The 22,844-nt window shown below is 42.5% G+C and overlaps 1 protein-coding gene across 3 annotated transcripts in view; it reads left to right on the top strand.

Annotated features, from left to right (window-relative positions):
• The window catches only part of THEM4 (thioesterase superfamily member 4), a 40,840-nt gene that overhangs the window by 5,166 nt on the left and 12,830 nt on the right, over positions 1-22,844 (top strand). For all 3 annotated transcript variants that reach the window (XM_034990070.1, XM_034990071.1, XM_034990069.1), the window contains exons 2-4: positions 2,354-2,537; positions 19,072-19,228; positions 19,818-19,928. In XM_034990070.1, the coding sequence (XP_034845961.1) occupies positions 2,354-2,537; positions 19,072-19,228; positions 19,818-19,928 (452 nt within the window). The remainder of the gene's footprint in view (positions 1-2,353; positions 2,538-19,071; positions 19,229-19,817; positions 19,929-22,844) is intronic.

The following is a 22,844-nucleotide window of genomic DNA, read 5'->3' as shown; positions in this document are numbered from 1 at the left end:
CCCTGCAACCTCTCCCCCCCCCCCCTCCTGGTGGGACATGGACATGTGTGACATTCTTCCAGGAATCTCCCAACTATCTTAATGTTAACGCCTTGGTAGAAGGGAAAAACAACCTTGACAATGGCAAGGCCTCCGGTATCTTGTAGGTCCTCTTTGGTATCTTGTAGGTCCTCTTTAGCACATGAAAGTTCTTTTGAAACCTCCCTTTTTTCTTACCTCCCCCAACCCAGTAGTGTATAATCAGCCACCCCTCACAACGGCAGTCCAGCAGCTCTTTCTGCTTATGGCTCCTGTCCCCGTGCTTTAATATAAAATCACCTTTTTGCACCATAGACTTCTCAAGAATTCTTTCTTGGCCATCGGCTTCGAACCCTAGTAACGTCTTTCCTACATCAGTCCAAGTGTTGTAGATACATTGAATCTGAATTAACAAGGGTGACTGGAAGTGGAATGCCATAGAGTTGATAGTTTCTGTGATCTTAAATATTCCAAGATTTCTGCTGAAGCCAAAAAAAAAAAAACCCTCCCCCCCCCAAAATTTTTTTCCTTTCCAGTGCCTATGGCCATTTGCTTTGTCCTCCTTCTAAGTCACCCTTTGTCCGCCTCCAGGGTCTCTGCACCATTCCACTTGCTGCCTGGGCATGAGTGGTAGCATTGCTCAGTGCTGCAGAGAAATAGCATAGTAACCATGGCTTCCACGGTTCCATGGCTTCCAGGAAGCCATGGTTACTATGACACCAAGCACCTGCCCCCCCCCCCCCCAACTTCCTCCTCCTCTTTATATTCTCTTTCTTGGTAATTGGCTCTGCCACTCACCATGTTGCATAATTCAGAAACCTGGGGTTGGTGTTTGTATTTTTACTCTTCCCTTACTCTTTATCTGCTTCATACAGTCATAATTTTCACTTGGGTTACCTCTAAAAGCCTCGACACAGGGTCCTCACATCCAGTGTTGTCCCTCCCACTATCTTTCTTATGATGGTCAGATCAGATCTTGTCATTTCCCTATTGAAATCCCTCTGGGAACAACTGCAGATACAGACCGGTTCAGGCCAACTAGCTTAGTATGGAAGTTCTCCCAGCCAAGCCCTTGTCTGCATCTCTGTAGCCATCTGCTCTTCCCCTTGCACTGAAACAAAGCCAAGCTTCTTTTAGGCCTTAGTTTCATCATCTGTAAAATGGGGATAATAATTAGTACCTACTTCGTAAGTATTTCGTAAATGTGGTTGTTATGAGGCTCCACAAAACTGTCATGCCTCCTTGCTTTTGCATATGCCTACAATACCCTTTCTAGCTGGCTAATTTCTGCTTGTTCAATTGATGTGGGAAACAAAGAACAAAAATTAGTAAATTTCCTTACTGCCTACAGCCCATTGACAAGTCCTTGAAACAGGCAAAGTGACATACTCCTCTAGGAACTCAGCTGCCTCCATGTTAATACTTTGCTGAGGGCAAAAGGCAATCTTAGCCTGCCCCCCTGGATCCTGTAAGTCTACTTTAACATCTAAAAATTCCGTTGGAAACTTCCTTTATCTCTACCCCCACCAGATACATGTTGGCATTCATCCCCCAAGCATATGACCCACTGATATACATCTGAAGGGTCTCGTGACTCAGGTTTTATTAGACAGTAATAAATGACCTTTTCCCAGCAATAGCTAGCCCCCTCAAGATCCTGGAAACCTTGATTCCAAAATTCCTTAGAGACTTACCTATCCCTACCCCCTTCCCAATTTGAAGGTATATAATCACCACCCCTCATGACTCCACTGAAGCTCTTTCCGCCCATGGTCCTGTTCCCGTGCTCTAATAAAACCACTTTTTGCACTGGAGACGGCTCAAGAATTCTTTCCTGGCCATTGGCTTCGAACCCTAACATCTTCCCTACATCAAAATCAAGATTCAGGTCAAAGAACTCCTCCCTGAACCCCACCCCACCCCCCATCTGAATTAAACACCTCTCCCCTGTGCTCTGGCTCCTGCATACCCCACTGGTAACACTTTTTACATGGAGGAAAATGTGTGTCCTTCATCTGTTTATCTCCAGTTCCTGGCTCACCTGTGCTTGATTAAGGTGTTTTGTTTGGTTTTGTTTTAAAAGAAAGGAATCCACAGACCTGAGCTTAATGCTTCTCTGCTAGTAGCTAGTGGGGTGACACTGAGCAATCACTTACCCTCTCTCTCAATCTCTCCTCCTCTCAAGGAGGTTGGATCAGCTGATTCTTAAAATGTGCTTCCACTCTGAAATGACCAACTTCTGGAAGAGGCAGCCAGATAGTCTCAGAAAATAGGAGAATATGTTACAAGATAGGGTTCACTCTCCATTCTTCTTTTTCTCCTCTCTTTCTTTTAGAGGTCGTTTTCTTCAGAGGTCATTTATGTGGACCATTCTCTCCCCAACCCCAGCTGGAGCAAGGACATGAGACTCCTTTTTGACCAGTTCATGAAGAAAACTGAAGATGGCTCTTGGAAACGTTTGCCTTCACATAAATCTGTATCTCCTCAAAGGACTGAAGAGGTCAAAACCTTTTTTCCTGGTAGGAACAACCACTCTCTCATAAAGAATATTTAAATGTCAAATATAAAACAAAATATTGAGGCATTGGTTACTATGTGGAAATGTTGGGGCCTGGAGCCAATGGCCAGGAAAGAATTCTCGAGATGTCTTTGCAAAAAGGTGGTTTTATTAAAGCACGGGGACAGGATCCTTGGGCAGAGGTGGTTTTATTAAAGCACTGGGACAGGACCTTTGGGCCGAAAGAGCTGCACTGATTATACACTTTGGGGTTGGGGGAGAAGACCAAGGGAAGTTTCCAAAAGTCTTTCATATGCTACAGAAGACTCACTGGATCCTGGAAGCCTGGCTATTGTCAAGCTAAAGTTGTTTTTCCCTCTAGCAAAACATTAACATTAAGACCCTTGGGAGTTTCCTGGAGGAATGTCCTGCTCTGTCTGCCTCAAGTATTTGTCACTTGGCTGCAGGATATGAGGAAATTATTTTTAACTACATTTCCTTCTGCCTTTATTCCCCACATCAGTTACCGCTTGAAGAGGGAAGGATGTAAGTAATGCAGGGGTTTCTTTACTCTCTATTGTCTTTGTTTGTTTGTTTTTTAAGTAGGCTCCACGCCCAACACGTCTGCTGTTCCTCAAAATAATCTTGATGCCAAAGAGCTGTATTTTGGGTTGATGAATTCTGCTGTCGTTCATTCCCGTCTTTGAAGCTTCCCCAAGAAGTTTCATGTCTTTGAATGAGTCTGTTAGTCCTGAGAATACATTAGTTAAACAGTTGTGTCTCATTTTAGGAGGTGGTATTTATTGCAGGGGGGCTCTACATGGCATGAGCAGTCACCTATTTAATAAGAAGCGTTTTTTAATGGAAACAAAAGAAAAAGGTTAATAGTTGGACAAACCGTAAACTCTGTTTTTGAGTCCAGAGGACAGTCAAGATTTCTAGATGTTGGGCTCAGAGCATCTCAGATGGAGTGAGGGCCCTGCCAAAAAACAAAATTCATCCGAGCAAATTTGAAGATCTAATTGGCTTTATTGAATGATTCATGAATTGGGCAGCATCCCATCTGGCAAGTAGAAAGGGGCTCCCAAGAGTTGTACAAAATGGAAGGTTTTTGGGGTGCCTGGGTGGCTCAGTCGTTAAGCGTCTGCTTCGGCTCAGGTCATGATCCCAGGGTCCTGGGATCGAGCCCCGCATCGGGCTTCCCGCTCAGCGGGAGGCCTGCTTCTCCCTCTCCCACTCCCCCTGCTTGTGTTCCCTCTCTCGCTGTCTCTCTCTCTGTCAAATAAATAAATAAAATCTTTAAAAAAAAAAAAAAAATGGGAGGTTTTTATAAGAAGGAGGGTGGGGCAAGGAGTTAATGGCAAAAGAAAAGAAAGGATTCCAGGCAAGGTCACTATCACTTGGGGGAAAGGGCAGGGGGTCTTATCATGCAGATGACCTCATTTGCCTTTGAGGATAGAGAGGACCTAGGTAACAGATTACCTCATTGATGATGACCAGAAAATTCCAGCTGACTCAGTTAAAACATTTCTGGGGGAGGCTGACACTACAGTTAGGTTAGATATTAAACCCCAGTTTGGGGGCGCCTGGGTGGCTCAGATGGTTAAGCAGCTGCTTTCCAGTCAGGGCTCCCTGCTCAGTGGGGAGCCTGCTTCTCCCTCTGCCTGCTGCTCCCCCTGCTTGTGCTCTCTCGCTCTCTGTCAAATAAATATAAATAAACCCCAGTTTGGTGACTTGGCCTAAGCGACACTGATGTGGGAAACAAAAGCAAAAGGAGAAATTAAGGCCAAAATTGTGACTTGTTTTACAAACAAATTAGTCTTAATTTGGCTCTTTCTGGAAATGAGAGTGATTACAAAGAGAAAAATATGTGTCAATAACCCATCTTTGCAGATGTTAAATTCTAGTTCTCATTGTCTTTGAATGTTTGTTGTTTGCCTAAGCTAGACAACTTGAGGTAAACTTCAGAGAAATTGCACAATAGCTCATGTATAGACATTCTTTGTGCTCGTCAGAGGTTCCTGGTGTCAAAGCAACCCGAGGTGCCCCTTGAATGAAATTGCTATGATCACCGCCCTGCCATTAAAGTCCCGGTAGGAGGGATGCTCGCATCCCCCAGCTTGCCCATCGAATTCTAGACTGTAAAATGGGTGCCAGCATGTGGACCAAGATACCATACCTTGCCTTGCCCTGAAGAACCCCCCATTTTTAACCCATGGAAAACATTAGGAAAGTTTTTACAAGGGGAAATTGCCCCTATAGTTTGTTGTAAGTGGAGGACATTGACAGAAGACAGTAGAGATAGAAATCCGTCATGGTCTAAGCGACATTCCAACACATGTAGTCTTTACAGCCAACTTCTCTAGGAAATTGTCCCAGTTGGGCTTTAATTCAGTTGGGTACTGGTTTCAGCCGGTTCCAAGTGGAAGTCTCGTGGCCAGAGATCACTAGACCAGAGATGTGGAGAACATCACATTAAACCAGTGAGGAGGAAACCTCATATGGGAGTCTTAAGATTGGCAGCTGTGCTAGCAACTTAGGTGGCTGTCCCGTGCCCAGAAAAGACAACTTTGTATAAGGACAGGAATAAAGAGAGGACATCAAGAAACTAAGTTTCTGGGTCTTACTACCATTCCGGCCAGGGTACTAACTTCCAGCCAAAAGGCAGGCTTTCTCCTCCCCGTAGAGTGGCCCCAAGCTAGAGGATTGCAGCCTGAGCAGTTGACCTGAAAGTGTTCCAATAAGACCATACTCCATGGGGGCGCCTGGGTGGCTTAGATCGTTAAGTGTCTGCCTTCGGCTCAGGTCATGATCTCCAGGTCGTGGGATCAAGCCCCGCATCCGGCTCCCTGCTTGGCGGGGAGCCTGCTTCTCCCTCTCCCTCTACTGTTCCCCCGCTCGTGCTCTCTCTCTCTCTCTCTGTCTCAAATGAATAAACAAAAAATTCTTGAAAAAATAAATATTATTTAAAAAAAAAAAAAAAGGACCATACTCCATGAAAATCCCCTGAAATGAGAGTAAAGGAAGAGAAGAGAAAGTACTCACCAAGTTTACAGAGAAGCTCAGAGTGCAGATGAAAAGACCGAGCCACACATTCAGGCGCCGAGTGATGTGGCAGTGTTGGAGTTGGGAGCCAACAGCCCAAAAAGAATTAACGTCTTTGGTGCAAAAAGACGGTTTTATTAAAGGACAGGGGCAGGTAGAAAGAGCTGCACTGGGGTCATGAGGAGTGGCCCATTATATACTTTCAAGTTGGGAGGGGGTTAGGGATAGCATAAGTCTCTAAGGAATTTTGAAAGCATCATTTCCAGGACCTTGAGGGGGCTAGCTATTGTTGGGAAAAGGTCATTTATTATTGTCTAATAAAACCTGAGTCATGAGACCCTTCAGATGTAGATTAGTGGGCCATATGCTTAGAGGATGATTGCTAACATGTATTTTGGGGTGGGGAGTAGAGATAAAGGAAGTTTCCAAAGGAATTTTTATGTGTTAGAGTAGACTCACAGGATCCTGGGGGTCAGGCTAAGATTGCCTTTTGCCCTCGGCAAAGTATTAGCATAAAGGCAGCTGAGTTCCTAGAGGAATATGTCACTCTGCCCGTTTCAAGGACTTGTAGGCAGTAGGAAATTTAATTTCTTCTTTTGCCTTTGTTTCCCACATCAGGAGCTACTTCACAAAGTAATGGTCTCTTCTGGGTGAGGAAGAGTTATGCCCCTTTGCTTCTAGTAAAGCGTTTTATAGGGTTTTTTTAAATTAGCTAATAGAGAGGAGCTTACTCTTTAACTTTGGGTGTATCACTTATATTGGGCGGTTGGTTTTTCCGCTGTCCTACCTAGGGTTGTGGAATAACCTACAGGGAGCATGTTAGAAGGTGGAGGATAGACAGTAAAGTATCCCCAAGCTAAGAAGGCACTTTGAGACCAGAAAACAAAGCAGGCCACTCCATACAGTTTACATAGAGTTTTATTCAAGGTAACTTATTGACAGAGGGATTCAGGTGGAGAACAGTCCACAGTAGCTGCATAGTTAATTCTCCACGAAATCCAGACCTCAGTCCACAGATTGTATAGAGTGAGGGGAACACACAGAAGATCACTGTAGTGAGATCAGAAGGCTTGCACTCACCTCAGAGGGCTTGCATGCACCTTATTTGACAGCTGGCCTTTAATTAGATCTTGTGGCACCACCTGTGCATCAAGAAAAACTGTTATCTCTAACAGATTCATGGGAGGCTAAAATAAGCCTCCCCCCCCCCATCCTGGCCGGCATTTCTAAGGTATGTATATTCATCTCCAAGGGGCCCAGAACATGTAGCCCCAAGAGAGGTTACTGAGCAAATGTGAACAAGACGGAGGGCCAAAGATGGGGTCAGTATTGTCAGCACAACGCTCCTACAGAACAATTTTAAGAATGTCCAGCTGATGTGGCTTTTATAGCCAGAGGGAGTGGGGTCTTGTGATTCTTTTTATGACCTGCTGACTTAAGAGTCAACCTAAAAACCAAAATGGCTTTACGTTGGTCAACTTCCCTCCTGAGCCTCCATTCCCTCCTTCCTCAGTTATGTAAAGGTCAAGTTGATGATTAGCTTGGGGTCAATCACAGGTGGGGGTCTTGCTGGTCTAGGCAGTCCTTATTGCTTGAGGGGGGTAGTTTTTGTTCCCTAGGCAGGATACTTTGCCTGGAGGGCTTTTTGCCTGAGTTATGAGCTGCAAAGAAGAACTTAATCAATTAGAAAGCTCGAGATCAAAACGAGGTAGTTGAAAGCCATACTCGGGCAGTCTCATTCATTTTCCTGGTTTGCAGTTTGACTATCTCTGGTGATGTCATCAGGTGTGAACCTTCTGAATAGCCCAACTGCAACAGGTAAGAACATTGTCCACACATGAGCTCTTACGAAATTTCTGTCAAGTTGTCCAGTTTCAGTTTGCAGGGCTTCAGGAAAAGCAGTTTTGTTCTTAGTGATTCCAAGTCAGAAGGGTGGGAGAAAATTGGAAATGTTTGGAGAGTCATAGTCAGATATTTGAGGAAACTAGAAGAATTTAGGATCCAGGTCAGTTTGCAGATAGATAACAACTTCAAAGAAAGCAAACAGCACTGGGATCTGATGTCCACAAAGGTGCTATTGAAACGTACTTTTTCTCTGCAGTCATCCATTTGTATCAGAGATAATCACGATAAGACTAATTTGTTAGCAGAATGAATCTAGTCTCATTAAACATAGCCTTATTATTTACATAAGTACCACAAGAATAGTGACTGGCCACATGGGTTTTTTTGGGTTTGCTTTGCTTTTCTTTTCTTTCTTTTAAGATTTTATTTATTTATTTGAGTGAGAAAGAGTGTGAGTGAGCACAAGCAGGGGGAGCAGCAGAGGGAGAAGGAGACGCAGACTCCCCACTGAGCAGGGGGCTAGATCCCAGGACCCTGGTGAGCTGAAGGCAGATGCTTCACCGACTGAGCCACCCAGGCGTCCCTGGGTTTGCTTTTCATAAGGAATCTCAGATTGGACTTATATTTTATTATTATTATTATATTTGCCAGAGAGCACACAAGCAGGGAGAGTGGCAGACAGAGGGAGAAGCAGGCTCCCTGCTGAGGAGGGATCCCGATGCGGGACTTGATCCGAGGTCTGGGATCATGATCTGAGCCAAAGGCAGCTGCTTAACCAACTGAGCCATCCAAGCGTCCCTCAGTTTAGACTTTTAAAAGCCACTCAAGGCCAGAAACCAAGCCAAGGACTCACTGTCCTTGCCTGCAATACCTTTGAATTTGAGTGGATTCCTCTCTTCTCAGGGCCCCCAAAATATTCTGAACTTCTCAGGCTGCCAGGAAGTGACCGTCTTTAGCCGCTGTAATGCCAGGAACCCAGTAAGCAAGATGCCAGGCAGTTTTCTGAAGGGGCTTTATTGGCTCCATAAAGTCAGCCTTAGTTCCATGAGGCTGTTTGGTCTTGTCTGTGTCTGTTACAAAGAACAGATTATCTGCAAATAAATATATTACTGTGAAAATAAGAATACTTAATAAGCATTTCCAAATTCTGATGAGATGAGGTAAGGAAAAAGATAAATGTTTCAGTTTTGCTTATCTTCATCAATTCGTTTAGTCCCTTATAATTGATTCTTGTTTTGCTTGATCTTGGCAGTTTTGTGAATTGAGTTTTCCAGTAGAGTTATGGAAATTCTTACCCAGTTCAGTAGTATGATTACTTAAAGTTATCAGAAACCTGTGCATATAAGAGTCCTTTTCTTTTTTTTCTTTTTTAAAAGATTTTTATTTATTTATTTAATTGACACAGAGAGAGAGCATAAGCAGGGTGAACAGCAGGCAGAGGGAGAAGCAGGCTCCTGGCTGAGCAGGGAGTCCGATGTGGGGCTCGATCCCAGGATGCTAGGATCATGACCTGAGCTGAAGGCAGACACTTAACCGACTGAGCCACCCAGGGGCCCCAAGAGTCCTTTTCTTGAATCTCAGAAGACAAAGCACTTTTTTTGCAAAATCATCAGAGTAAAACTCTAAATGACAAAAAGACTTAAAAAATGGCCTTGGTTAAAGATCTGATGAGAGTTCATTCTAATGCAAATGACAAGGAACTGGTTATTTCTGTGGCACAGATTTTAAGATAACTAGAATTATGACTGATAACATTATACCAGGACACAGCAGATTGCTAGGAATTTTACACGATTTAAATAGTTAAGTATCTCTCCTTTAGAAGATGTACCAGGGAACATGCTGGGAAATCCCACAGTTAGTCTGAGTTCAAAAAAAAAAAGACCTGACTTAGATTTTGGTTAGGGAAAGTTTGTCAAATATCAAATGTTTTAGAACACCTTATTAAATAGGTCACTGTGAAACAAAAACTTCTGTGAATAGAGAAGACTCAGTTTCTTAAGTAATCAAAGACCTGCAAAAGACAACACGAAGCATAGGAAATGGTGTTGGTAAGATACAAAATCTTTGCTTTCTAGGCAGGTTGCTTAAAAGGTAAAAAACAAAAACAAAAACAAAAAACAAACACAAAAAAACCTTCCACAATCTCTTATCAAGAGCAGACCAATAGTCTAAAGAAGACTGTGTCCTTGGGGCGCCTAGGTGGCTCAGTCGTTAAGTGTCTGGGCTCAGGTCATGATCCCAGGGCCCTGGGATCGAGCCCCGCATCGGGCTCCCTGCTTGGTGGGAAGCCTGCTTCTCCCTCTCCCACCCGCCCTGCTTGTGTTCCCTCTCTCACTGTGTCTCTCTCTGTCAAATAAATAAATAAATAAAATCTTTAAAAAAAAAAAAGAAAAAGAAAACTGTGTTCTTCTAATAGATGAAAGGTGGTTCAATTTTTTTTTTTTTTTTAAGATTTTATTTATTTATCTGACAGAGACAGCGAGAGAGGGAACACAGCAGGGAGAGTAGGAGAGGGAGAAGCAGGCTTCCCGTGGAGTAGGGAGCCCGATGCGGGGCTCAATCCCAGGACCCTGGGATCAGGCCCTGAGCCAAAGGCAGACATTTAACGGCTGAGCCACCCAGGCACCCCAAAATGTGGTTGAATTTTAACTTTGTACAAGCATTCTATTAAAACTTACTTTAAAAACTCTTATGATACGGGGACCTGGCTAGCTCAGTTGGTGGAGCATGCGACTCTTGATCTTGGCGGTGTGAGTTAGAGCCCCATATTGTGTGTAGAGATTGCTTAACAATTAAATCTTTAAGGGGCGCCTGGGTGGCTCAGTCGTTAAGCGTCTGCCTTTGGCTCAGGTCGTGATCCCAGGGTCCTGGGATTGAGCCCCACATTGGGCTTCCTGCTTCGTGGGAAGCCTGCTTCTCCCTCTCCCACTGCCCCTGCTTGTGTTCCTTCTCTCGCTGTGTCTCTCTCTGTCAAATAAATAAAAGCTTTAAAACAACAACAACAACAACAAAAATTAAATCTTAAAAAAAAAAACCCTCATAATAATTTCATACAGTTCTAGCCACCTTGACCACACAAGGTAAGATTCTCTCTCCCTCTCTCCTCAACTTTATCTACTTAGTTTGTCCTTTATTCTCCTCTTTTCATTCTGAAACAACTAGTTATTCTACTTGAGGACCAATTTACTTTTTTTTCCTTAACAAAAATACATCTCCATACCTCATACCTGTTCTTACTAAAAATACATCCTACTTGCTTTGCATAGTTGTTTCCCTTATTACTTGTAGTATGTTGAATGACATATATTAGAATTCTTAACCTATAGAAACCTTAGTTTCTAGTGAAAATGAAGAAGTAAGCAATTATGAACTGTGTCATGCCAGTATTGTGGAGATTGGCAAATTTGTGAATACATTTTTATAATTTCTAGAAGCATACACTTCCTCACAGTAGTTTTTCAGTGTGGCACAAGACATGTTTACTAACAGACTCCAATATGTTTAGCTCCTCTGTAATAAGAGGCTACAAGCAGGTAAACTTAGGCTTAATATTTAACAATTAATGTTTCAATATTTTATCTTATTTGGAAATGATCTAGATATTTAATAAATATCCATAACTTAGCAAAACTCTAAGAATATTAAGTTACCAAAGAGATTTAAGAAACTATTTTTAGGTAGACATAAAATCTAATTGTTCATTTATAAACATTTAGCTTACATCTGTTTAATTCATTTATTCTTAGCAATGTTTACATTATTCATGAGAATTTCATCATCTTAAGTTATTTTTCTTAACAAATTGTGTAACAGATAACATGAGCTCATTTGACTCGTAAACCAGGTAGAAAAAGTTGTATGTCTGCATTTAGTGCTGACAACTCTGAAAGTGTGTCTGTTTTTCTGGGTTAGTGCTTGTTGTTTTAGTAAACCTACAATATTTCTATTTATCAAAGATTACCCAAGTCATGTGAATTTGAAAAACATTTGGGTAGTCTCTTTATTTCTGAGTTTTCCCTCAAACGTAATTTATATAAGCACTTTTTTTTTTTAAAGCCAATAAAGTAGAGCTCTTTTTACAGAGTAATTTTGGCAATGCCACCCAGAGGTAGAAAAATATCACACATCTAGAACATACATATATAGACATACATAAACATACAGACAAATGCAAACAGAAATCTTATACTCAGTAGTTTATAAAAGAACAATTGAATCCAAATTGTGTTTCAGGCAGATGGAATAAGTTAGGGTTAACCCACTAAGCTAAAGCTTTTTACAAATATTTGTGTAGAAGACTTAAGAATTTTTCATTTGCCCCATTTCCAAATAGCTCCTTTTCCCTTTGCAGCCTCAGAGAGTTGCTTGGGGTCTCTGGGTCCCTAGAGAGCCCCCAGTAGAGGAAAGCGGACTGCAGCTCAAGTGGCTGTAGGGAGCTGAGGGGCTGAAGTGGGAAGGGAAAATACGGCTGGGGTGGAGAAGGTTTGGACGAGGTAAGAGTTTGAAGCAGGGGACATAGCAAGGATTCGGGGAATTGAATGGAAGATGGAAGGTGACAAAAGGAAGAACAGAAGCAGTAGGAAGAAGAGGTCCCTGAGGAGCTAATCTAGGGAGATCTTAAGTTTCCCAAAGAAGCCAGTTAAGTTCCAAATTATACTTAGTTAAATCATGCAAATAAGAAAGAGGTGGACAGAGCTGGTGGAGCATATAGTCAGCAGGGGTTCAAGAAGGGGGTTTCAGTCAATTGAGAAGTTGAGAAGTTCCCATGGGAGGAGCCAGGATCAAATAGAGAGGCCTTTTAAAAAAAAATAACTCCTGGGGCACCTGCGATGGCTCAGTTGGTTAAGTGTCCCACTTCAGCTCAGGTCGTGATCTCAGGCTCGTGAGATGCGACGGAGCCGTGCATCAGGCTCCCCACTGAGTGTGGAGCCTGCTTAAGATTCTCCCTCTCCCTCTGCCCCTCCTCCTCTCTCTCTCTCTCTCTCTCAAAACAAAATGAAACAAAAACCTATCAGCCTCCAATGTGGCCAAGTTTTGACCATAGAGCTTTTTTAAAAATTCCTTTCAAATATTTTCTCAGGTTTCAGCTGAAACACACAGTAAATTTTCCTGACATTATTCCTTTTTAAAATATTTTTTCCTGTGTCTTTTAAATCAAAGGCATACCTATCAAGTGACTAAAAACTAAAACCAATAAGCCTTTTATGGCTTAATGACGGACACAAAAAGTGTCCCCAAAAGAGGGGACAAAAGATGCAGCCCTCCCAAAATCCAGAACCACTCCCAAAGGTAACCAAAAGAAAGAAAGACCTATACAACCCCTGAGAGCTGGCAAAAGTTGGCAGGACACTAGCCACAAATGGGGTACAGTTCACATTTCTGTCTGGCCACATTTTGGGGCCCCCAACCTGACAGCTGGGCCACCCGCACACGTAAGAACCGACAACCTATATGCCCCAGCAGGCAGAAATGCGGCCCAAGTTCTCAGAACACAAAACAAGACAAACCGAAAAGTAGTAACTGTCCACAGGAGGGAAAGGATTGTTAGCCAGTGGGTACCTGAAAGCAAATCCAGGATCCACAGTTTAAAGAATTACATGTGTTTTTCTCCTGCTAAGCTGAATTTGGAAAGGGTGGGACAACATAAAATTTTACCTTCCTCTCTTGTCCAGGCACTAGAGGAAGACCCGGCAGAGCAGACTTCTGCCTGTTTTCCCAGGATCCCATCTGTAGGCTCTGGAACAAGTGGTGGTGTCAAAGCAGGTACTTTCTGGGTCACCAGAAACTATAGGGGAGGAAAATAATTCCAAGTTCTTGGTGGAGACCCTGTAATAAAAGGCAGATTAATAAGAAAAATAAACAAGTTTATTAACGTGTATACCTCATGTATCCATAGGAGATAACCAGGGGAAAGGAGTAACTGATGCTACCCATTGCTTTCTTCACCTCCCTTCTTGGATCTGGTAGGAGTACGAACTACAGTCAGGCCAGCTGTTGTGATTTAAAGGGGGCACATCTGAAAAACTTGGAAAACTTCTGTTTCCAAGTCTGCATAGGCTTAGCGCTTTTGCACTAACTAAAGAGTTAAATTAAGCTCCTTTGTCAGTGTTTCTCCTGATCTGAATCACTTGGACCCTTTGGTGTAGAGCCTGAGGATCTATTTTTAACAAGCTTTCAGACTGTGTGGATGCAGTTAGTCCTGGAATTAAGGAACCACTGATTTCTGTGATGATGTTAACAACCAACTAGAAGTTGAAAGTTCGTTAAACTGGTTTTATCTTCGCATTGCAAAAGTCAGTCTTACTGAACTCAATAATACCCACCTTTATCTGCCATTTTAGGTAATGCTCTCTTGCCCAGTTAGACTCTTAGAGTTCTGCATTTGAAACAGAAACAAAAACTTGTAATACCTGCCCTTATGAGAATGTAAGAAGTATGTCAGTCTTTCGGATAAACAGAAAAGTAATGGTCTCTCTTCCTTTAAGGAATGTCCATTTTTTCAGGGGCCAATCGGTGTCTTTCATAAGATCCCCAAAGGAATCCATGACCTAAAAATGTCAAGAACCAATAGCTTAAAGAGTTAAAAATGTGGATAGTTATTGATATAAATATATTAATTAGCTAAATCAAACCAGGATAAAATAGATACATAGAATCTGAGAGTTAGGACCTAGAAGATTATTTAGTCTGGGATATAAGGATGGACCATCAGAATCACTTAGGGAAGGGTTCTTAGTCATCATTACTGCTTCCTTCTTTTCTCTTTTGAGATTATTAGCTTTCTTCCTTACACAAATATTTATTGAGCACCTACTGTGTGTCAGACGTTATGCTAGGCACTGGGGTATAGCAATGAAGAAAACAGCTGGGATGCCCACCATTGTGGAGCTCACAACCCAGCAATCTTATTAAGCTACTACTGTTGGAGAGGACAGTGGGCTCCCTTGTTTTGGAATGGAAGGAAGGTTGGGACCCACTACTGTAGTCTTAACTTTTTCTCTGTCTTCTCTGGCTTTCTACATTAACCCTTATGACCATTCATCCAGACTTCACTTGAACCCCTCCAGTCATAGGGTGCTTGGGACAAAGGGGCTTTTTCCATTTTAGACAGCTCTACTTAGTGATTTCTTCCTTAGACTGTACTGAGCTACAGTCACTCTTGTGCCTTTCACCCATTTGTTGAGTTCTACCACCTGGGAACACACAGAATAAGCATCCTTTCATGTGTAGGAGTTAGATACATGCATCTCACTCCTGTGCCTGACAGTTCTTGTTGCCAGGCTTCTCTTCTCTGTTTTTTCAGGTATTTCTCCCAGAGGATATTTCAGTCTCCTTTACAAGCCTGGTTGCTTTTTCCAGGACATATTCCAGTTTCTCAGAATTCTTCTTAGTGTATGCTTCCCAGAACTAAGCTTGAAACCAGTTATATCCTTTCAGTGTAGAATAAGACATTAGCACTAGGTAGATAGCCATGTCCCACTTGCCACTAACAGTCAGCTAACACCGTGTGTCATTTGTGTGAACTATTGGTCTCCCCTCTTCTGCACCTACGTGGCCAATTTGTTGAACCTTACTGAAGTTTATGTATATACCTAATATATTCTTCATTTTTAGAGTCAGCCTATAAAGACCTTTTTGGCTTCTTTTATAAGTCTTTTTTTTTTTTTTTAAGATTTTATTTATTTATTTATTTGAGAGAGAGACAGTGAGAGAGAGAGAGAGCACAGAGGGAGAGTGAGAAGGAGAAGCAGACTCCCCAATGAGTGGAGAGCCCGATGTGAGGCTTGATCCCAGGACCCTGAGATCATGACCTGAGCCAAAGGCTTAACCGACTGAGCCACCCAGGTGCCCCCCTTTTTGGCTTCTTGTTTGCAAATCCAGTATTTATTCCTTCAATAACTATCTGTTGAGCGTCTGGGCTGCCCTAGATACTGTAGTCCTAGAATAGGCCTGAGTACACAGATAGGGTCCCTGACCTCATGGAGCTTATACAGATATTTCCTAATTTACTCATTATCTTTCAGTCATCCAAACTCGTCCTTAGGCTACTTTGGGGATTGTGATGGGTTTTTTGTTTGTTTTTCCTAAAGATTTTATTTATTTATTTGTGAGAGCGAGAAAGAGAGCACAAGTAGGGGGTGAGGAGGGGCCAAGGAAGAGGGAGAAGCAGGCTCCCCGCCAAGCAGGGAGCCTGATGTGGGGGGGCTCGATCCCAGGACCCTGAGATAGTGATGTGAGCTGAAGGCAGACGCTTAACTGACTGAGCCACCCGGGCTGCCCGGGATTATTACCGTTTTTTACAAAATGACCTCAAGTATGTCCTTAATGTTGCCTGACAAGCATTTTTCATTTTCCCCTGTCTGTTCACGCTCCTGCTCTCCTAGATGGCCATATCCTACCTTCTTCTCAAGCCTTGATTCCAGTTGATCTTGCCTCCTGTTCCCCTAAGAGAAAATAAAAGCAATCAGAAGAGAACTTTCAAGCTCCCACTGTCTCATTTATCCACTCCCTGCATCTGTGCCTGGTGTTCTGCTTTTTCCTGTTACCAATGAACTGCCCATCCTCTTAGGGGAGCCAAGCCTTGTTTCCGTGCACTGCGTTCCCTCCCCATTGGCCTACTACTTAAAGACCTCCCACTGTGCTGGGTCTTTTCTCATCAGTGCGCAGACATGCCACAACTCTCTCTCTCTTCCCAGTCGCTCTTGAACCCACTCCAGTCAGAATTTTATTGCTCCATTGAAACTACTCTTGTCAAAGGCACAGTGACCTTCATGATGTTAACCAGTGACCTCTCAGCTTTTGGTACAGCCAGTGCCTCCTTTCCCCTTGAATTTGGCATCCAAGACAGCATACTTCCCTACTTCACTGGTCCTTTCCTGTCCATGTCTTTTGCTGGTTCCTCATTATCCTCAAACTCTTAATGTTACGGTGCCGCACATCTCAGCCCTCAGGACTCCTTTCTTCTCTATACTCTGTTGGTAATCCCATTCAGTTACGTGGCTTTGGACACCATCCAAAAGCTGACAACTTCCTACTTTAATGTTGAAGTTTAGTGTGTGGGTTCCAATTGGGTTCCACAATTTAAAGCTGTATGATCTTGGGCAAGTTACTTTACCTTTCCTTGCCTCCATTTCTTCATGGTAGCATTTGTTGAAAGATCGGATGAAATAACAATAAAACTACTTTTAACCAAGAAAAACAGTAGAGTTCACAAGTTTCTTTGTAGAACCTCCAATAGAGAAAAATAAGAAGTTCTCTGTTTTACAAGTGAAGGGGAAAAATTAGTAACTTGTATTACTAATTCCATTCCAACTCTTTATCCTGTCACACAGTTGAATGTCTTTAACAGTGTGATCTAGTTTCTCCCCAAACAGCTCTATGGAAGTTTCTTCGTGTAAGCTACTAGTGACCTAAATACCAAATTTGGAGGGCATTTTTTGGCTCTTACAGTACTAGACCTCACTGTTGATCTCATTCTCCTTGGAACTTCTCTCTTGGCTTTCACAAACCTGTGACCAGTCTTCTCTCTCTCCTCCATACTCCTTAAATATCAGTGTTTTCCAGGGTTCCCTTCCCAAATGGCTTATGGTTCTTGCCTGAAACTTGGCCCTCTCTAAATAGGGGGGGACTTGGAGGTTCTCCTTGTTACCCACACTTGCTTTCAACCCATTACTTCCTGTTCCTCTTAGAAACCCCCGTTCCTTTGAGGTTTCTACCGTCTGACATTTTACCCTTCTCTTCTCTGTGTTGCTGTCCTCTGCCAACCTCTCCCTCACATACTGAGTGTCTCAACACCTTGTTCACCCTCTGAATCCCCACCATTCTCCGCCACTCCTCAGTTCACTTAGCTTCCTGTCAACTGTGAACTCTTCTTCACCCAGCCCCAGACGCACACTGCCAGAGACATCCTGAGCCTTGTCTGCAACAAGTGAACCACCTCCACATTCACACATTTAGACACTGTTTCCTGACCACGGTTGTCTTCCTTCCAGCTTGCTTGTTTAGGGCCCATGGAAGCAATTCTTTGACCTCACTTGTCTGAACCTCTCGGGCCTACTCATCTAGGAAAGCCCCGGCCCTGGACAAATCTAGCCCCCTATCATCTTTCACACACTGGAGACCGTCACCTCACCCAGGGGATGAGCTGGTGACTGTGATTTTGTAGTGTTTCAGTGGTCCTCTAGCTCATCTTTCTCATCCCCATCAATCCCTCCTTTCAACAGCTGGCAGAGTGATTCAAAATGCAAGTCCAACCATGTCACTCCTCTGCCACCATCATTGTTATGCCATGTTGTAAAAGGCCAGTGCCCCTCAGATTTGAACATGAATATGAGGCACCTGGGAGTCTTGTTAAAACGCAGGCTGTGCTTCAGGAGGTCAGGGGTAAAGCCTAAGAGTTTGCATTTCTAACAAACTTATTTTACCATCTTTATTTTTCTCATTTTTATGAGATAATCTCAAGGTTTGGTAATCTAGATCAGAAATTTTGAACTCCTAAGTAAAAAATTAGAAGGGTTTATTGCTTATCTTATCCTGAAGTTCCAATGTCAGAGTTGGACGGATCTCAGAGGTCATTGAGGTTTATCTCCTCACTGTAGGGATAAAGTGTGGAGGATGGAACAAGTTTTAGGCCAAGAACTTAATTTTCTCAACAACCACTAGAGTGCGTAGTGCGTGCATACACAGTATGCTGCTTGTTGAGCGTAGAGTCTAAAAGACAGGGCACTTGCCCCACAGATGTTCATGGCCTAAATAAAAGCCATTCTCCCCAGTTCTTGCAAATCTTCTCATCTCATATCTTTTTCAAACTTTTTAAATATAAATTCAGTAACGGTAAAAGACACTTAATGTTATGCATGGCAAATCATGATGAGCCAAGAAAGAAATCCGAGTTTGGGAATTAAATCTTAACATAGATGTGTAAGGATAAACACGCCCTACGTTTAGAACAATAGCTTTCAGTCTTTGGTTTGAAGTGACCTCATTTTGACTCACAACCCACTACACACAACTTGTGCACAGTTGTATAACTGAAAAAGCATATCTAAACAAGTATACTAGTTCTTGCCCAGGATATATGTGAAGCATTCTGTTTGTTTTAAAGTCTGACTACAACTCACTAATTTGATTTCACGAACCTTAATGCTTCTAACCCTGAGTTTGGGGCCTTAGAGTCCTAGTCACACAGAGTATTGGACTGAACTGGACCTGGTTTTGATTCAGTATGATAACTTTCTTCTGCTGAGGCTAAACTCACTTCTGCAAAGAAAACCTCCCTACTGTTACACTATTCATTTTCTTTAAAACCCATTTAAGCCATTCTTATTCCAAGAAGACTTTCTGTATGTACCTTATTTACTATTTCATTTAGTATGCCCTCAGCATTTATATACTGTATTTCCTGATTGCCATGTGTGAGTAAGTACTTGGTTTTGATTTCATTAATGTTTACTATGTCCCCAGTTAGACTGTTAAGTCCACAACGGCAAAGATCGTATATTCTGTTTCTGTGGGATGCTCCCATTCCCTCTAATTTTGTACCTGGTTAACATTTTAATCAGTCGTCCATTAACCTGTGGTTCTCGCAAGGTACAGATGCTTAGCTCCGTCAGGGCATCTTTCTCATACCTGTTTTCTCATGCTTCCACCTCATTTCCCTACAGATGCAAAGCCTATAAAAGAACACATGTCACAAGCCAAGCTCTTTCCCAGAAGCCTTGAGGAAGGTCTGGGGTTTGAATATGCGATGTTCCATAATCATGTTGAAAACAGGACAGTTTGCATATTTCAAGGAGGTCCTTACCTGCAAGGAGTACCTGGGTAAGAATGATAGCATCCCATTGATCAATAGAAATGTTGGTCTGAAAAATTGCTTGTAGTCATACATATCCATAGTCTACAATAAAGGCATTGAAGTGGCAATGTAGATATACATATTTATTGACATGGAAAGATGTTTATAAATATTAAATCACAAAAGCATGGGACAGGGCAACAGTAGTACAATTTGAGAGAGTATCATTAACATGTTAACAATGATTTGTCACTAGATGGTGGGATTATAGGCCTTCCAATTTTTATTTTTCTTTCTGTTTATCTTCATTTCCTACATTTTTAAACAATGATATGTGCAGTTAAATAAAAACATGATATAGATTTCTTAAATTATATTTTAGCTTTCTGCTTGCTTGGGATCTGATTACCATTAAGTTCTGGTGTATTACCAATACTATACTATTGTGCTATGAATGAAATAAAGCTGGGGACGTGGATATTGAGTTCATTGAACATGGGCCAAGTGAGCCTTTCATAAGTAAATTATATGGAGATGTGCTTGTATGATTTCACTCCAGAGGCTCTGTTTTTCAGCCTTCTGAAAACATTTTTCTTTCTCTGTTGTTGTAACTAGATTCCTTCACGGAGGTGCCATTGCAACCATGATTGATTCTACTGTTGGTATGTGTGCAGTTATCACTGAGGGAGTTGTCATGACTGCCAATCTCAACATCAATTTTAGAAGGTAAATCGCTGGGTATTCTCTGCCTCTTAGGTGTCATGGATCAGGCTCCCCAGCAGCAGACCCTGAGACAAAGATTTGTGCGCAAATGTTAAAGGAGGTGCTCCCAAGGGAGACTAGCACAGGAGTGGGAGGAGCAAAACAGGAAAAGGGAAGGAGAAGCCAACCAGGCTTGGGCTCCCAAAGTCCTTCAGCCTGATCATCCAAGGACCTCTGGATGAAATGTGTGCCTCTGGATTGTTCCGACCTTAAGCAAGGGAGCTCTCTCTCACACATCAGTCATACAATGAGGGCTATCCTGGGGACCAAAATTCCAGGCCTGTTGGGCTCTCTGTGTTTGAGCAAGGCAGACTCTGGGCAAAAAAAAACAAAAAACCAAAACAAAGGTGAAAAAAAGGATTGAAGGGGATCTGAGTGGAGCACCAATAACCACTACATAACAAAACATAGAAGTTTTTCTTTCTTTTCTTTTTTAAGATTTTATTTATTTATTTATTTATTCATGAGAGACAGAGAGAGGCAGAGGGAGAAGCAGGCTCCCCGCGGAGCAGGAAGCCCGATGCGGGACTCTATCTCAGGACCCCAGGATCATGACCTGAGCAGAAGGCAGCCACTTAAGTGACTGAGCCACCCAGGCGCCCCAAAACATAGAAGTTTTTTATAACTTCACACAGAAATAAAAGGGCAGACAGCAAGATGAGTTTGGTATCCATCAGAAATAAAGCTCCACAAGGTCTTAGTTCTTCAATCCTACAGTGATACCCTTACAGTTAACAAAACAGTGGACACTGGCACAGAAACAGAGAAAGAGCAATAGTGCAAAACAGAGTTTAAGAACAGTTCAATAGGGGCGCCTGGGTGGCTCAGTCATTAGGCGTCTGCCTTCGGCTCGGGTCGTGATTCCAGGGTCCTGGGATCAAGCCCCGCATCGGGCTCCCTGCTCTGCGGGAGGCCTGCTTCTCCCTCTCCCGCTCCCCCTGCTTGTGTTCCCTCTCTCGCTGTCTTCTTTCTCTCTCTCTGTCAAATAAATAAATAAAAATCTTAAAAAAAAAAAAAAATTATAAGAATAGTTCAATAGATGAAGTCTCCAAATAAGGTTTTGTGGGTTATTACTTTGCACAGTGGGGGGCATTTAAGTTACAAAACATCTCCATTTTATGCCACAGAGAGTTGTATGGTGTATGTGGCTATCATTAGGAAACCCTGCCTCATAGATTGTGGGTTTATTTACTATAAGTAATCCTTAGCCAGGCATTCTACAGAAAAGGACACTTCCCCCTAGCAAATATTACTGGTTTATTTCAGGGGCCAGCAAAAATTTTTATGTAAATATTTTGTTTTGCGGGCCATAACGTCTCTGATACAACTACTCAACTCTCCCATTGCAGCACAAAAACAGCCATAGACAATACATCAATACATAAATGGGTATAGCTGTGTTCCAGGAAAACTTGATTTACAAAAACAGGCAGCTGGCCATTGGGGCCATAGTTTACCAATTCCTGGTCTGTTCACCTGGAGGGCCCGTTGGAAAAAATTAGACATGGTCATTTATCTCCTTTTCCCTGGGAATGTTTCTGTCTGCTCCCTGCCCCCGGCCCCCAACACACAGAATGAAAGAATTGGAGGCCGGCTGCTTTAACTTCTCCCTCCCCAGCTGCCAGTAATCATAACTTCAAAATAAAAAACACCTTAAACAAGATAGAAATGTATCACACAAAGGAGTCCAGAGGAAGGCATCCTGGGCTGATATGGCAAGCTTCCTGGTTCCCAGAGATGCAGGCTCCTTCCAGCTCACCTTTTCACAGTACTGAGTGCCAGCAAGAGGTATCACATGCGCTGACAGCAGGATTGACGAAGGGTAGAAGAAGAGCTGTCTTCTCTCTTTTTAGGAGACTTCCTGGAAGTTCTGCACAAGACTTCCATTTAACATCATTAGTAGTAAGAGAGATTGAGAAAGTGGTTTCTTATGTATACTATGTCATTATCCCCTCAAATGTATTTAAGGTCAACAGCTAACATGACCACAGACTTATTAATAAATCCAAACTTACAAATTATGCAATACAAATTCTTTTCAGTGCTGACATAATCAAATTTTACTAAGTACTTCAGTAAATAAAATAATAAGCCTAATACGGTGTGTTTTTTCCAGATGCGTCAAATACAAAATTATCTCAGTGATCATAAAACTTATTATTTCGGGGTGCCTGGGTGGCTCATTCGATTAAGTGACCAACTTGTGATTTTGGCTCAGGTCATGATCTCATGGGTCGTGAGATGGAGCCCTGTGTCGGGCTCTGCTTAGCGGGCAGTCTGCTTGAAGAATCTCTCCCTCTGCCCCCCTCCACTTATGCACTCTCTCTCTAAAATAAATAAATCTTTTTAAAAACTTAGTATTTCACCTACACTTATTAAAAATTTTTCATTCCAGGGTTGATTAATTTCTCTAGGATGCCAATATTTCTATTTTCCTGAGGTTAGTATACTTGTTCTCATAGCCTCATTAGGTGTCCAGGACTTGTGTCAGACCCTAAAGGAACAGTCTCAGCTCAGCCGAATTTGTACGTTCTGGGCAGTCATCCTGGAGATTCTTAATGGAATAGGATTTTTCCTTTGAGGGTGATTGGAACATGCCTTAGTTCATAAAGCCAAGCCCCTGTTGGGAGTCAAGATTTCCTTACCATGTCAGAGGGACTTTCCAAACCTACATACACCCTTTCTTCTAACCTAGCACTTCCCCTTTTTTAGTATCCAGGTCCATTGTGTCTTAGCTGTATATTTTCTGCTTTGGTTTACCACTTACTTACAATTAAATGCATCTCCTATAATTGGTGGAGATTCCATCTCCCAGGAGACAAGGACATGAGACTGTAGTTTTCTTTCAGAGATATTCAGTTGGGCAAGACATTTGCCTTC

This window comes from Mirounga leonina, unplaced genomic scaffold, assembly GCF_011800145.1.
Source record: "Mirounga leonina isolate KUSES-001 unplaced genomic scaffold, KU_Mleo_1.0 Mir_493, whole genome shotgun sequence".
Taxonomy (NCBI): domain Eukaryota; kingdom Metazoa; phylum Chordata; class Mammalia; order Carnivora; family Phocidae; genus Mirounga; species Mirounga leonina.
This window is presented reverse-complemented; position numbering and strand designations above follow the sequence as displayed.